This window comes from Colletotrichum destructivum, chromosome 8, assembly GCF_034447905.1.
Source record: "Colletotrichum destructivum chromosome 8, complete sequence".
In the NCBI taxonomy this organism is placed as follows: domain Eukaryota; kingdom Fungi; phylum Ascomycota; class Sordariomycetes; order Glomerellales; family Glomerellaceae; genus Colletotrichum; species Colletotrichum destructivum.
The window spans coordinates 824,639-838,078 of NC_085903.1; the positions used below are offsets into that span (position 1 = coordinate 824,639).

The 13,440-nt window shown below is 55.4% G+C and overlaps 5 protein-coding genes across 5 annotated transcripts; 3 read left to right on the forward strand and 2 right to left on the reverse strand.

The window, feature by feature from the left end:
- Positions 1 to 709: 709 nt before the first annotated feature.
- CDEST_12113 (Putative thioredoxin-like protein) lies at positions 710 to 1,779 on the reverse strand (the record flags this gene model as incomplete). Its single annotated transcript, XM_062928269.1, has 3 exons — positions 710 to 818; positions 905 to 1,245; positions 1,336 to 1,779. The coding sequence occupies 3 exons, from the start codon at positions 1,777 to 1,779 to the stop codon at positions 710 to 712; spliced, it is 894 nt and encodes a 297-aa protein (XP_062784320.1).
- Positions 1,780 to 2,400: 621 nt separating this feature from the next.
- CDEST_12114 (Putative PHAF1/Protein broad-minded) lies at positions 2,401 to 4,310 on the reverse strand (the record flags this gene model as incomplete). The annotated part of the gene is made up of 2 exons (XM_062928270.1): positions 2,401 to 3,903; positions 3,968 to 4,310. The coding sequence occupies 2 exons, from the start codon at positions 4,308 to 4,310 to the stop codon at positions 2,411 to 2,413; spliced, it is 1,836 nt and encodes a 611-aa protein (XP_062784321.1). The 3' UTR covers positions 2,401 to 2,410.
- Positions 4,311 to 4,635: 325 nt separating this feature from the next.
- On the forward strand, positions 4,636 to 5,690 carry CDEST_12115 (uncharacterized protein). The gene has a single exon (XM_062928271.1). The coding sequence runs from the start codon at positions 4,927 to 4,929 to the stop codon at positions 5,446 to 5,448; it is 522 nt and encodes a 173-aa protein (XP_062784322.1). The 5' UTR covers positions 4,636 to 4,926; the 3' UTR covers positions 5,449 to 5,690.
- Positions 5,691 to 7,930: 2,240 nt separating this feature from the next.
- CDEST_12116 (Putative GNAT domain, acyl-CoA N-acyltransferase) lies at positions 7,931 to 8,688 on the forward strand (the record flags this gene model as incomplete). The annotated part of the gene is made up of 2 exons (XM_062928272.1): positions 7,931 to 8,523; positions 8,583 to 8,688. 2 exons carry the CDS (start codon positions 7,931 to 7,933, stop codon positions 8,686 to 8,688), a joined length of 699 nt encoding a protein of 232 aa, XP_062784323.1.
- Positions 8,689 to 9,136: 448 nt separating this feature from the next.
- Positions 9,137 to 13,247, forward strand: CDEST_12117 (Putative kinesin-like protein KIF11). Its single transcript, XM_062928273.1, has 4 exons — positions 9,137 to 9,814; positions 9,874 to 11,577; positions 11,634 to 12,086; positions 12,150 to 13,247. The coding sequence occupies exons 1-4, from the start codon at positions 9,359 to 9,361 to the stop codon at positions 13,014 to 13,016; spliced, it is 3,480 nt and encodes a 1,159-aa protein (XP_062784324.1). The 5' UTR covers positions 9,137 to 9,358; the 3' UTR covers positions 13,017 to 13,247.
- The last annotated feature ends 193 nt before the right edge of the window (positions 13,248 to 13,440 follow it).

A 13,440-nucleotide genomic window follows, 5' to 3' on the forward strand; every position in this document is an offset into this window, starting at 1 on the left:
GTACCCGCTTCTTGCTGAAGGAGCGCATCACAACATTGCTTACGCTTCCCAGCCACAAGCCTTTCAGTTCGTTTCTTGTTCTTGTTTAGAGAGGGCGTTGGGAGCGCTAGAATAAATATGGGGATCTTCGATCTGCGCTAAACTCGTACGGCCCAGACCGCCATCTGCATCTGAAAGGGTCTCCCTGGTCTGGACCGATGCGAGACATCCCAACCGCCCGCCCCCCTCTCGACTACAGCTTGGCGAACCCATCGACCGCCGACCAGCGCCTACAGTACCTACTACTTCCATGCTATGGAAATTCTGCTTGCTTCACTTATTGGTTTGCGTTGTAGGTGAATTACTGCTGCTGCAACTATCATGCGTGCCACACAGGCACACCGACATCCCCTCGCGTCAACACAACACCGAACCGGCACACGTCATGACCGGAGAGACTTGGATGAACAGGTGATTAAACTCTAGCGGAGATCGGAAACTCGAGTTAGGTATTCTGCTGCGCTCCTAACCAGCTTCCACCTCCCCTTCCCTCCCTCCTTCGCAGCCACACGGAGAAATCATGCGAGAATCAAGCGCAGAGCCCGGATCCGTGTGCTTGCGGGCCCGATAAAGAAAAAATTCCAACAATACATACATCGCACGACAGCATCCTTCGGTTTGGGGTGACCTGAGGGGGTATCGGGGTATCTCACCCTAACCAGAACAAAACTCAAGAGTGGACGGGGGACTTGTACTCGCCGAAGAAGCGCTCGTGGATGCGACCGACGTACTCGACCAGCGCGGGCTTCTCGCGGATGAGGGCGGCATGGACCGGGTTGCTATGCATCCGTTCCTCGTCAGCACGTATGTTCTACCCTTCACCAACATCATCAAGGAGAGAAAGTATGACGAGCCAGTCACCTACACAGTGGTCCCCAGGATGGTGGCCAGGTTGCCGTAGACGATGAAGTCGGCCTCGGACGGGCGCTGACCGCCCAGGATCCAGAAGGGCTCCCGGGACTCCCGCGAGTCGAGGCTCAGCTTCGACAGCGACGTCTCGCAGAAGCCGTTGAGGGACATGACGACGTCCGTTGCGAAGGCCTTGACCTCCTCGTCGTTGTAGCGGCCGACGCCCTGGAACCACAGCTGCGAATTAACGTAGCCGCGGGCCGCCTGGGTTGAGATCTGCTTCGCGCCCCAGACGAAGTGGGCAAAGGGACCGTCGTGCCACATCATCTCGTACTGGCCGCGCCATCTCTCGTACAGCTAGAAGAAACATGTCTTGTCAGCATTCGGCTCAAGACTCGTCTTGTCGAGAGGGGTATGTATTGTGTGTTTGGTTGGCATCTTTCTTACAACGAGGAAGTAGGCACGATCCTCCAGCATGGCGCGGATGCAGGCATCCTTGGCGAGGTCGGAGGGAGAAAGCTCCTTGTTAAGATCCGGCAGCTTGCCGGTCTGCACCAGGCGCTTGATGATGAACTGCGACTCGCCGACGAGCTCGTCCGAGTCCGCGAGCTTGACGTACGGCACCCTGTACTTGGGAGCCTGGAAGATATTGGCGGCACGGTCCTTGTGCTGGATGCCGGCGTGGCGGAGACGGAGGCGCAGCTGGATTGAGAAGGGCGTGTACCCATATTGGCCGTTGGGACGATCGAAGCTGTAAACGGTCAGGTCGTGTCCGACTCCCTTCTCCACCGCGGCCTCGTCCTCGGCAGCTTCCCTGAGCTTGCGGGGAAGGTATCGCTTGAGAGCCAGAGCATTTTGCTTGGCGTTCTGAGCTGACGGAGGGGTCTTCATGGTGAATAGTGCGAAATAGGGGAACGGGGGATGGGGGTATAATGGGGGGGGTATCTTTGGGGTATCTCTGGGTATTCGAAGGACGACTGTTCTATGCTGGAAATTAACAGAGGCTTCCCGCTGTATTATTTATCGATTTTCGACGCCGTCTCGGGAGAGCGTTCCAACACGAACGGCCTGCCCGGAGCTGCTGGAGCTTTACAACATGGTAGGTGCTGGTGGCAATGCCCATGGCTCCCGAAACATAACCCGAGTCAGACCGACAGGTAAAGCTAAAGCGAGGACAAAGCTGAACGATCCCATCTCTCTACTGCATGAACGCAAAATCAGATGGACTATTGGAGGCGGATGGTGATGAAGCCTCGTAATTTAGGAATCTGGCAGCGGCCACGTCATAGCTGTTCCATATTGAGTTGGCCGACAAGCCAATAACAAGGCAAAGGGAAGTGATGGTGTCTGACGATGCATCTTCATTTGAGCATAAGCCATCATGTTTGTAGGGATATCGCAGCCATCCCCGTAGCCTTGTCTCCCCGGCCATGGTCGCAAAGAATCTGCTCACGACTTCGCCATAACATCCGACCCCCATCCCCCATCCCCCTTCCCTCCGGATTTAATGCTTAGTTCAAACCTAAAACACAGTCACCGTGTTGACATGATCGTTCTTGAGTACCTCAAACACGAGACCGGGGAACCCAAACAGAGTGGTGGTTGAATCATCGCTGCCATCAAGCCTCTTGGCGCCGCTGTCTTCCCAGCCCCCGAGGAACTCGCAGCTACTGCCAGGACTGTCCCCCCAGCCCCGATTGAGTACCATGCCTCTTTGTGGCGCTTTGGTGTCGCCATCAGGGTACGCGCTGTTCCACCGTTCGTTCAGTCTATCCTTAATCTCGGTGAATTTTGTCTCCGAGTTTGCCGCCGTGCCAGGAGGGCCATCATCAAGATAGCTGATCTCCCAACGGCAGCGGCGGTGTCTGTTGAACTCGTACGAGCCAGGCACGTTTCCATGAAGAACCAGCTTCGTAGCAACCAGGCGGTCAGGAGACTCCGACTTGATGGGCCTGCTGGGCGGTAAATGGGATTCATGCTGCGCCGGCGGTGGTCTCGACGGTGGCGAAGGCGTTGACACCAATACATCAAAGCCCAAGTAGAAGTAATTGTAGAAGCATTCGCCCGAAACGTTTCCAGCAATGTCCTCCTCGATTGCTTCGTCGTTGGAATCGTCTGAGCCGGTGTTCGCAGACGACTGGTCGGTATCAGTCAGGTCGTCTGGCCGATGTAGATCAGCGCCGTTTGACCGAGCTCTACTATGGCTGGCCGTCCGAAGCTTGTGTATTGTCATCCTCTGGTCGTTCTTCCGATATGTAGCGTTGGGGGGGCCGAGCTCCGCAATCAACTCTTGTGGGCTAGTCTCTCCCAGGATGATCCAGACGGAAGAGTTGGTCCACTTGCGAAAGAGTTGGAGCTTTCCACCCCCGTGGACCTTGACCAGCGATATCTCGTCGGGAACCACGTCCTTCCCTCTTGGAAGAACAGGTACCGTCTTGACACTGGGAAGAATCTCAGTCCAAAGGTTCTCTCGCGCTTGTGCCCATGAATCGCCGCTGAAAACCGCCATGGATGTGGGCACTTGGCTCGCCGCTGAAGACAGCAGCGACACGACGTCCTTGTTGGGGGAGTATGCTGATTCAGCCAGTCGGAAGGTAAAGGCAACGCCGGGGTAGGAAAGTATGTAGTTACCCAGGTTGTCGGGGGCATCGGGTGTTGGCGGGATAAACTCTCCGCCGTACGTTGGCCCGAGCAGCCTGTGGTAGATCTGTCGGAAGGTTGGGCCGGAGCTGGACTCTCCGGGGACAGGCGACGATGGTGGCCCCTGGGAGTTGGCGGGCTTCACAAGGTCGCGGTCCTTAAACGTGACGTGGTTTTTTGTGAAGTCGACAATCTCTATTAGTCGCAGACGTTGCTCTGGGCCGTCGAACCGTAGGCGTATGCCATTCGCGGGGAGGCTCAGGGTGACGGGTTGCTCGACGGGCTGTTCGCGGGAGTAGGCGAGGTCGAGTTGCGGAAAGCGTTGCGGCTCGGCCTTCAGTCGTGTCAAGACATCATGCAAGGACGCTCCGAGAACTAGTCGACGGGCAATAGAGTTAGCGTCCGAGAGTATTTCTGACGGGCCAGATTTCATGCAAACCGAGAAATCCCAGAGCTCGCCCTGGGTGCAGTTGTGCAGTGAAAAGCGACATGATCGGCAGAACGTGATCGGAGCTCAGCGCGGGGTCCGCAAGGTGTTCCGGGCAGCGTCGTCGCAGGAACTCCTTTGCACGTTGGAGTGGATGGAAGTGTGCAACGTTTCTATCGAGTGCGTGTGCGATGTTCTCTGTGAAGGGGTTAGATATGGATGGGGTTGAAGGAGGAAACTCCGAGAGACAGCAGTAGAGGCAGCGAAGAGCGCAAGTTGTGTTTGATTGTTGTCCACGGGTCCGGCAGAGGGGTTCATGTGATGCTTCAGCAGTGACAACGGACAAGCGGGGCATGGGGGCGGAACGAGATGTCACTCGGCTAGCAAAGGTACAAGATGCAGAGACGGACGGGGCTGTAACTCCATGTACGGATACCTAGGTATCTAGGTACCTGAATGGAGTAGCTGCAGCACTCATATTAGCGTCCTCCGGTCATGTGTGATCAGCTCCACCTTCCATGTCAGGCTCAAAGCTCTTATCTTATCAGTCGGTTATCTAGCTCAGGAGCACAACGGTTGACGCGGGGGGGGGGGGGGGGGGGGGTGGGAACTGCACCGGACCGGTAAGTTACAGGTCAGCCCTTTCTCACATTTTCCTTACCCTACATCAAACCCAGAAGCCTTCGTTTCTTGCCAGGATAGACTGAGCTGCGTTTGTGTACTACATCGGTGAAGCACACTTCCTTCATGGTTACTTCGACACCGCCAAACATGCTCAGCACACCTCACCCCTCACTAATACGTCCCTCCACTTCTGGAGTCTTCATCTGACTTCGTTCCCGGAGAGACTCGCCGCATGGAAGCTTCCGCCTCTGTCTGCGTCAAATGTGCTTCAACCAGCCAACCGCGGGCTTGGTCTGGCAATCGCTTCCTCATGCCTGAAATACAGCACGGAGATTCCCCAAGGCTTGATGCCCACAGACCTTCGTTCCTCGAACTCTCGATTCTGTTTCACCTATTCTTGTTGCTTCAAGCTACCGGTTACAAGGGTGGGCTGTCACCGCGACTTGCTTCTTGCGCCATTCAGTTGGGAGGAGTTCATTTTTCACCACCCTCCATTCCGGCTTGTTCGGACACGGCATCGACTGTGGCGTCGCACATCTCTCTTGAGTCCTCAACTTGTCGCCGCGGCCACATCACAGATTACCACTTCAGCATGCCATTGCACCAATCAACAAACATCATGCCCCACGTCCTACCGTTGCTGCCGGTGTCTCGTTAAGGAGACACGCCCTCGAAATTCATGTTTCGGAATAACTCGATCCAGCTTCATCGGGCTCGTGAGATGCGGGCACCGTCAGCATCGCTTCTTTCAAGCTATCCCAGGACTCGTATCTCGGCCCAGGGCTCCCACTGGGAATCTCGCGCCCAGTTCAATTCATCTCTGTCCTTCAATTGACTTTGCTGCGCCTCTCGGAACTGGACTGGAATGAAAAGCCGTCCACACTTGGAGGCCATTTTTCGCAACGTTGCCGAGACTTCCCTTAGGCCTGTACCTCTGGGTTTTTTTGTTAGATGTTGGCCATCTTCCCGAGGAGAGAATCTTTACCATCTCCTCGAGATGATGAATCTACGATGTCCACTCTATGGCTGATCCCCTTGATGTTTCTTGACAAACAGATGCTGCTAGGTAGCGCGTGAAGATAATCTCATCCATGATCTCCATCGAACGCGAGGCGAACGTGGCACATGTAAGAATGGTTTGGGCATCTTGAGATACATGAGCTGGCAATGGTTGACCAAACGCAGATGCTTCTCGTGGAACGAACCCTACTGCGGCAGAGCGGCAAGCGGCAAGCGGGAGGCTTTGCCCTTCGCGAGCCCGACGCTACCCCTGAATCCGATCTGCAAATCGTCGAATCCCAAACCAAGTCGCAACATAAGATAAAGGGGTTATTCTTGTGCTGCTATGTATTTTCTGGTTACTTAGTGGTCCAGGCAAGATTGATCGGAACCGCAGCATCGAGAAAGGAAGACCCGCTGTAGATCACCCTACCAACCGATCTCCGAGATTAGCTTCGTATTCAGTCGGAAACTTGAAGATTCTCCGCCTAAAATGGCGGACGTCCGGCCTTGAGCATCACGACACCAACAATACTGACGAACACGTAAGTAATGGTGCTCACAGGGCTAGAACTGACGAATCTCACAATCACAATAAGAATTGAACTGGATCCAACGTCTGGATCCAGCACTGGAATCGACTAGCAGTTTCAAAACATTTATGTCGACCAACCGTGCGGTTGCGCACAGAGATATCCTCAACATTCCCTCCCCAGCCAGCCAGTTTGGCCAAGAAGCGTCTTCAGATATTTTCGAAAGCAAAGAACTCAGTAAAAAATCATTGAAAGTACGGTTTAGCTTCCCCGTATCATTCTATCGACGCGGTGAATTGAGAATCATCCGCTTCGCAGTAGCATCGAGCACGATCCAAGGTCGCCCGTACAACAGCGCCCTTCCAGGCCATGCTGAAATGCCTTGAACTGGCAATCTCCGGTGCATAACTCGGCCAGGCATCTTTGACCCGAGACTCGCCTTGCAAAGCACAGAAGTTCCTGAGGACTGGGCTCACACCACTGACTCCCGGCCAAGGCTGGTCGTTTTGTAGCCCTGTTGGGATTCCGACGCAGATTCTCAAAAACCGTGGCCTGCAGCTGACGCGCTGTGCGAGAATCGCTTTACTGGCTAGTCCTAGGCTCATCCTAGGTTCCTCCTATTCAAGAACCACTGTCTGTATGCCATGAGCCCATTCCACGCGATCGCATGCAGTCTTCAAGGCGCCCTTCGGACGACGACGACCGCCGGCCAAAGTCACATCAGACCATCGAATCGACATAAGGATTATAGCATTGATATAACCCGCACTTTTCAATTCTCCAAAGGGCTATTGCTTTCATTTCCCAGAAGAACCCTATGCCTTTGCAGTAACCGTCAAGCCCGGAGAAGAAGACAGAGCGAGTCCCTAAACATGCGATGCGAGCATGAGCAGCTTGGACCCACGACTCCACATTCATGCCTACCGGCTCAGATGCGTTTTACGATATCGAGGGACGCCCCTTCATTGTCTGCAGCTGATGCTTACTGTGGAAAAGCAAGGGTCCGGCAGAACATGATGCTGGTGTGTCTCCGATATGGGCTATGATCTATACTGACAACCCGAATATTTCGGGTGTACCATGACACAAACAGGCCGGTCGTGGTTTTACTCTCCAGGACTCAACTAGTTCTACACTTCAGTGTCGCTTATGTCAGATAACAGCGCGCCCATTACATGGCTCGGCTTAGTGTGTGGTTGAGAAAGCATTCTTTTCCTTGAGACGTGTGAGATGGATGCTTACCAAGCAGTCTTCGAGACTGTCATCAGTATACTGTTTTGGCGGCATCAGGTGAGCCGATGGCATTCGCCGTCGAGTCTCCCTTGCTTGACCAAAATGTTCCGGTCGAATATAGGCAAACAGTATTCTTACTCAGCCACCACTTCCATTCCCCTCAATCTTGTATTATCTTGTGAGAGTGCATTTATCCTCTGGAAACCAAGGTACTCGGCTGGCTTCTTACCGGCTGTGTCCACTCCAGGGTTCTCGCCATGTTCACTATTAGCCGCTGCTAGCAGATAGTGACCAAACACAGCTTGCTTGCATCCTAAACACATAATGGCGTTGTCGCCATGCATTCGAATTCAGAGGGGGCGGGGGGAGCGGGTGTCGAAGTGTGTTGGGCGAGTAGGCTATGTTGGTTAGTATCACACAGTATGGTGGGCGAGATGGCGGCCAAAAATCTGGCTACACGTTGGGACCTCCATGCTGTGCCTCTTGTTTGCTTCCATGTTGGCAGCTTCTCCTCATCCTAACCATACAACCTGCTGCTAACATCAGCAACACAACGTCCATTTTCCGATCTTTGGCCCCTTCAACTATGAGCAATATACGGGTACGAGACGGGGGAGTCGTCCCTCATGATGCCCCCTTCATCGTCGAAGCGTTCGATTCGACAATCCCGCACCTCGCGGCGATCGGCAGCGGCGAGATGTGGGGGTCTCTCTTCAGCGAGAAAGAGGGGTTCGTCGAGGAGACGGCCAACGACGTCAAGAAGTCGGAAGCGTACCGCATCACCGAAGAAGGAGAAGCCCTACGGATCTTCGTCGCCGAGGTCGACGTCGAGCCGGCGGCAGCACCATTCCCCCACAGCGCCGCGGGGTGTCCCGGCCTTCGCTACCGGACGGCCGACGATGGGACGCGCATGCTATCAGTCGGGACGGCTTTCATTCGCGACGATTGGCTGCCGGGACATGTCGAGTCTCAGTTTCATGTGGACGCCATCCGCGCCGAGCTGGAAGGGAAAGTCGGGTTCGTGTATATCGATGTGCTGGTCTCGGATTTCAGAACAGGGCATCACCGCAAGGGAGCGGGGGAGGCGCTTCTGAGGCGAGCAGTGGACTACGGACTTGAGAAGGGGATGAAGGCGCTCTACGTCGATGCGTGGGCTGGGAATGAGGAGAAGTTGGTCAGGTGAGTTCTTGGACCCTGGAGAGGGACATGCAAGAAGCAAAGCTGACAGACGGTGGTAGATGGTACGAAAGACAGGGATTCACAGCTGTTGCCAACTTTGAGATGAAGCGCGCCAACGGAACCATATGGCCGGGTACGTTGATGCGAATGAGTCTCGGCTCTTGAGGATTTGAGGTGTGCGAGTGGCATGAGCCTTGATAAGGACGATGAGCATCACGCGGCTACTACCAACGATTGTCTTCGGGATCCGAGTATGCCCGAGTATCCATACCTAGGTAGTGTAGCAAGCCTTCCTTTCATTCTGATTGTGCCCACTTTACAAGGACAGAGGGAGCCAGCCACATAGGGAGGAGCTGGATTGTTTTCGCCCAAGGCGATCAGCCTCCATTTCCATCGTGCCAGCAAATGCCCATCATTGAGAAATCGGAAGATGCCAGGATGGGATGCTGGACCAAAACAGCAAGAAAAACAGGCGAGCGGAGGAATTAGTGGGCCCGTTGTCCGGGAGACGGGGACTATCTTCAACCAATCAGAGTGGTTAGATCCACTTGGTGCATGTGCTCTATTTACCAACCCTGGCAACTTTTGTAAACACACGCCTCGCAAACCACACCACACCTCAATACGTAGGTAGGTAGGTGCAAATACAACACAACACTCGGCACCCATTACGCATTACACACATCTCACATCACACAGCACGCGCCTACTGTTTTTTTCCAGTAGGATCTTTGTTTCCCATTTTTGCGTGGTTTAATTTTGCTACGTTCAGGCTCATACTTCATTCTCGAAAGCCTCGACTGTTCACACCAAAACCCTCCCTCCCCGCCTAAACATGAGCTCCAGACGGGAGCTGACGAGGCCGACCTCGTCCAACGTGCGCACCGGCGCCGCCGCTCGCGCCAGTGTGCGGCCGGGAACGCGGACGTCCAACTTGCGATACCAAAACGCCCCTTCCAGGACTCTCGACCGCGCCGCCTCGCCCGCCGAGTCTGTCGCCTCCGTCGCCACGAACGCGACGAAGCGCAAGGAGCGCGAGTATGACTTCGACACCCCGGGCCAGGAGACCAACATCAACGTCGTCGTCAGATGCAGAGGCCGCAACGACCGCGAGGTCCGCGAAAACAGCGCCGTTGTCGTCCAGGCCGACGGCGTCAAGGGCAAGGATGTCGAGCTGAAGCTGGGCCCCAATGCTCTGAGCAACAAGACATACAACTTTGACCGCGTCTTTTCTGCTGCCGCAGACCAGACAATGGTCTTCGACGACGTTGTCAAGCCCATCTTGGACGAGGTTTGTTTCGCCAAGCGCCTTTGCTCGTCATCCTCCATCGTCCCGCTGACACGATACAGATGCTCGCTGGCTTCAACTGCACTGTCTTCGCCTACGGCCAGACCGGCACCGGCAAGACCTACACCATGTCAGGAGACATGACAGAGACCCTGGGTCTTCTCTCGGACGGTGCGGGCATCATCCCCAGGGCTCTCCACGCCCTCTTCAACAAGCTCGAGGTCGAGGACACGGAAAGCTGCGTCAAGTGCTCCTTCATCGAATTGTACAACGAAGAATTGCGCGATCTGATCGCCCCCGACGACGGCCCCAAGCTCAAGATCTTTGACGACACCTCGAGGAGGCACGCGACCACGGTGGTCCAGGGCATGGAGGAGAGGCACATTAGGACCGCCGGCGAGGGCATCAAGGTTCTCCAGGATGGAAGCTTGAAGCGCCAAGTCGCTGCGACCAAGTGCAACGATCTCAGTAGTCGAAGTCACACGGTCTTCACCGTCACCGCCTACGTCCGAAAGAAGGGAGAGGACGGCAATGAGGACTACGTTAGCGCCGGCAAGCTCAACCTGGTCGATTTGGCCGGCAGCGAAAATATTCAACGGTCCGGTGCCGAGAACAAGCGAGCCGCCGAGGCGGGCCTCATCAACAAGAGTCTCCTGACGCTTGGTCGCGTCATCAATGCTCTGGTCGACAAGAACCAGCATATCCCCTACAGAGAGTCGAAGCTCACCCGTCTGCTGCAAGACTCCCTGGGAGGGCAGACCAAGACGTGTATCATCGCCACCATCTCGCCAGCGAAGAGCAACCTCGAGGAGACGATTTCAACACTCGACTACGCCTTCAGGGCCAAGAACATCCGCAACAAGCCGCAACTCAACGCCATGATCAACAAGCGCATGCTTCTCAGGGACTTCGCCACAGAAATCGAGAGGCTCAAGAGCGAGCTGATCACGACCCGGCAGCGCAACGGCGTCTACCTGTCAAACGAATCGTATGAAGAGATGACGGCCCAAAGCGAATCGCGACGCATAGTCATGGAGGAGCAGGCGGCCAAGATGGAGACACTCGAGGGCAACCTCAAAAATAAGGTCCAGGAATTGTTTGCCTTGACGTCCAGCTTCATGGGCTTGCGCAAAGACCACGAAGGCACCAAGGCCGAGCTCGACGAGACCCAGGGTGTCCTCGAGCAGACGGAGGTCGTCCTCCATGCGACGAGAAGGAGCCTTGCTGAGGAGACGCATCTTCGCAAAGCCCACCAAGAGACGGAGGAGAAGCTGGCCGAGGTCGGCGGCGAGCTTATTGCTACCCTGCAGAAAACGGTGCACGATGTGGATGGTCTCCGGGCCAAGAACAAGCGGAAGTCCGACCTCCAATCCATCAACCGAAGCGCTTGGGGCACTGCGCAGGCCGAAGTATCCGAAGTGACGAGCCTGGTGGAGCAGCGAGTCCAGAGTTTCCAGGACAAGCAACGGCAAAACATCTCGGGCATATCGGAGCGCATGAATTCCTTTGTCACGGAGGAGCTCAAGAAGCTCTCCTCTACACAAAGCTTCCTCGACGAGCAACTGGACTCGTTTGCAGCATCACGCCAAGAGCTTCTAGAGCAGAAGGAGAAGTCCAAGGATGAGATGGACGACGTTCTCGAGGAGATCAAGATCGTTCGTGACGCCGTCAAGCAGGAGGTTGGCGAGAGCCTTCAGGCCATCGCCGCCGCCGCGGAGCGTATTGCTGCTGATGTCCTCAGCGAGCTTGACACCTTCCATCAACAGGTAAGAAAAAAACTAAGACTTTCCATATTTGCCCCTCGCAGCTAACACGTGTGCAGCTGCATTCTTCATACAGCTCCCTGGGCAAGGAGTTCAAGAGCATCTTTGAGGACCTCATGGCGCACATCACGCAGCAGAGAAGTGAGTCCGATAGACTCAGACAACAACTCCAAGGCGCAACCGACACCATTGTCGAGCAGAACGAGAGCATCTCTGCCCAGATGCAACAAGTCCTCGACGAGGAGAGGGAGCAGGCGGCCCAGGACCGACAGAACCTGTTGGCCCAGATCACCACGCTCATCCATGCCCAAGCGGAAACCCAGGAGACCAGACTGGCCGAAAAGACAGCGCGGCTGCAGAAGAGCGTCTTGGATTCAAATGCATCCCTGCAGGACAACGTTGCTCATTACTCCGAGGACATGGATGCCTTAGACGCCAAGGAGGGGCAGGTCCTTGAAACCATGGCCAAGTCTCGTGACGCCATGAAGAACAAGCTGAGGGATGACTGGAGCGTAAGTCTACCACACACGCGCTCCTTAACCCCCTCTTGGGAAGATGCTAACAAACATGATCAGACCGCCGAGGAGCACAGCACCACCATCCAAGCAACCACCAAGTCTGTTCACGCCGAGACTGTTCGCGTTGTGGATGAGCAGCTGAAGGACCTCGATGTGCAGATGGAGGCGCTGGACGATTTTGTCACCCGTGCTCGTTCCGAGAATGCATCTCACCACGAGCAACACAGCGAGTCGATTCGGGGCTTGTCGGCGACCGTGGAGAATTCCTTCGACAACATCTCGAGCCACTTCAAGACGACATTCGACCGCGTCAAGGACCTGGGCGAGGAGATGGAGACGGAGACGGAGGAGATGCAGCAGGATCTGGACCCGCTGACGCAGCAGCTGTCAAAGCCGTTGACGGCCCTGCGCGAGGACATTGAATCGACGACGATCCAGGAGTACCGCCCGACGGGAGAGACCCCTATGAAGGTTCAGTACCAGTACCCCACCGACCTTCCGCGGACCGAGGCGCACGAGGCTCTCCTGGCCGAGCTCAGCGACGGAGCCACGCCGACCAAGGCCGGATCCGACGGCATGGTGTTCCCGGACGTCGACAACGACACGCATCGCTCCCCGCCGGCGCGCGCGTCGACCCGTATGTCGACCCTCAGCATGATTTCGGAGATGCCCCCTTTTAACATGAGCCTTCGCGAAGTGAACCCCAACACCACCGGCAGCCTCGGCTACGACCCGTCGGCCAGCATGATGTCCATCAACGAGAACACGGCGCCGCTCCTCTTCAGCAAGCGCACGTCGACGAGGCACGTGCAGAAGGGGCGCAAGCAGAGCAGCATGCTTCCCATCGAGGGGCGGGAGAACGTGCCCCCCTCGCTGTTTTCTTCGAGCCTGGGACCTCGCAGGAAGAGCCCTCGGCTGAACTAGTCGGCTAACAATGTGGTGGTGGTATGCACGCGCGGATTCGGGGCATTGGCGTCTTTTGGAGTTGCCCAAACGTTCTCTTTTGGTTGAGCTGTTCAAAATGGGAGGGTGTTTCATGGCCTTATTGGCCTAGGTTGGGCAGGGTTTTTTGTTTGCGTGTAGGCTTACTGGTACTCTTGATACCCTTGACTTCTTTCTGAGACTGTTTATAATCCAACTGTTTGCAATCCGAACCCCCCCCCCCCTTGGTTATGTTACTGTTTGATCGAACGATCTACCTGTCGCACACACAGCACTGTTGACACGCTCGCTGGAGATGATTTACGAGAGACGATTGCGATTCGAATTTTCGACACCTTTATGCGTGACAAAGACATCTTTTTTTTTAAAAAAAAATTTGTTTCTATAAAGAGGAAAGGCCGGGAAA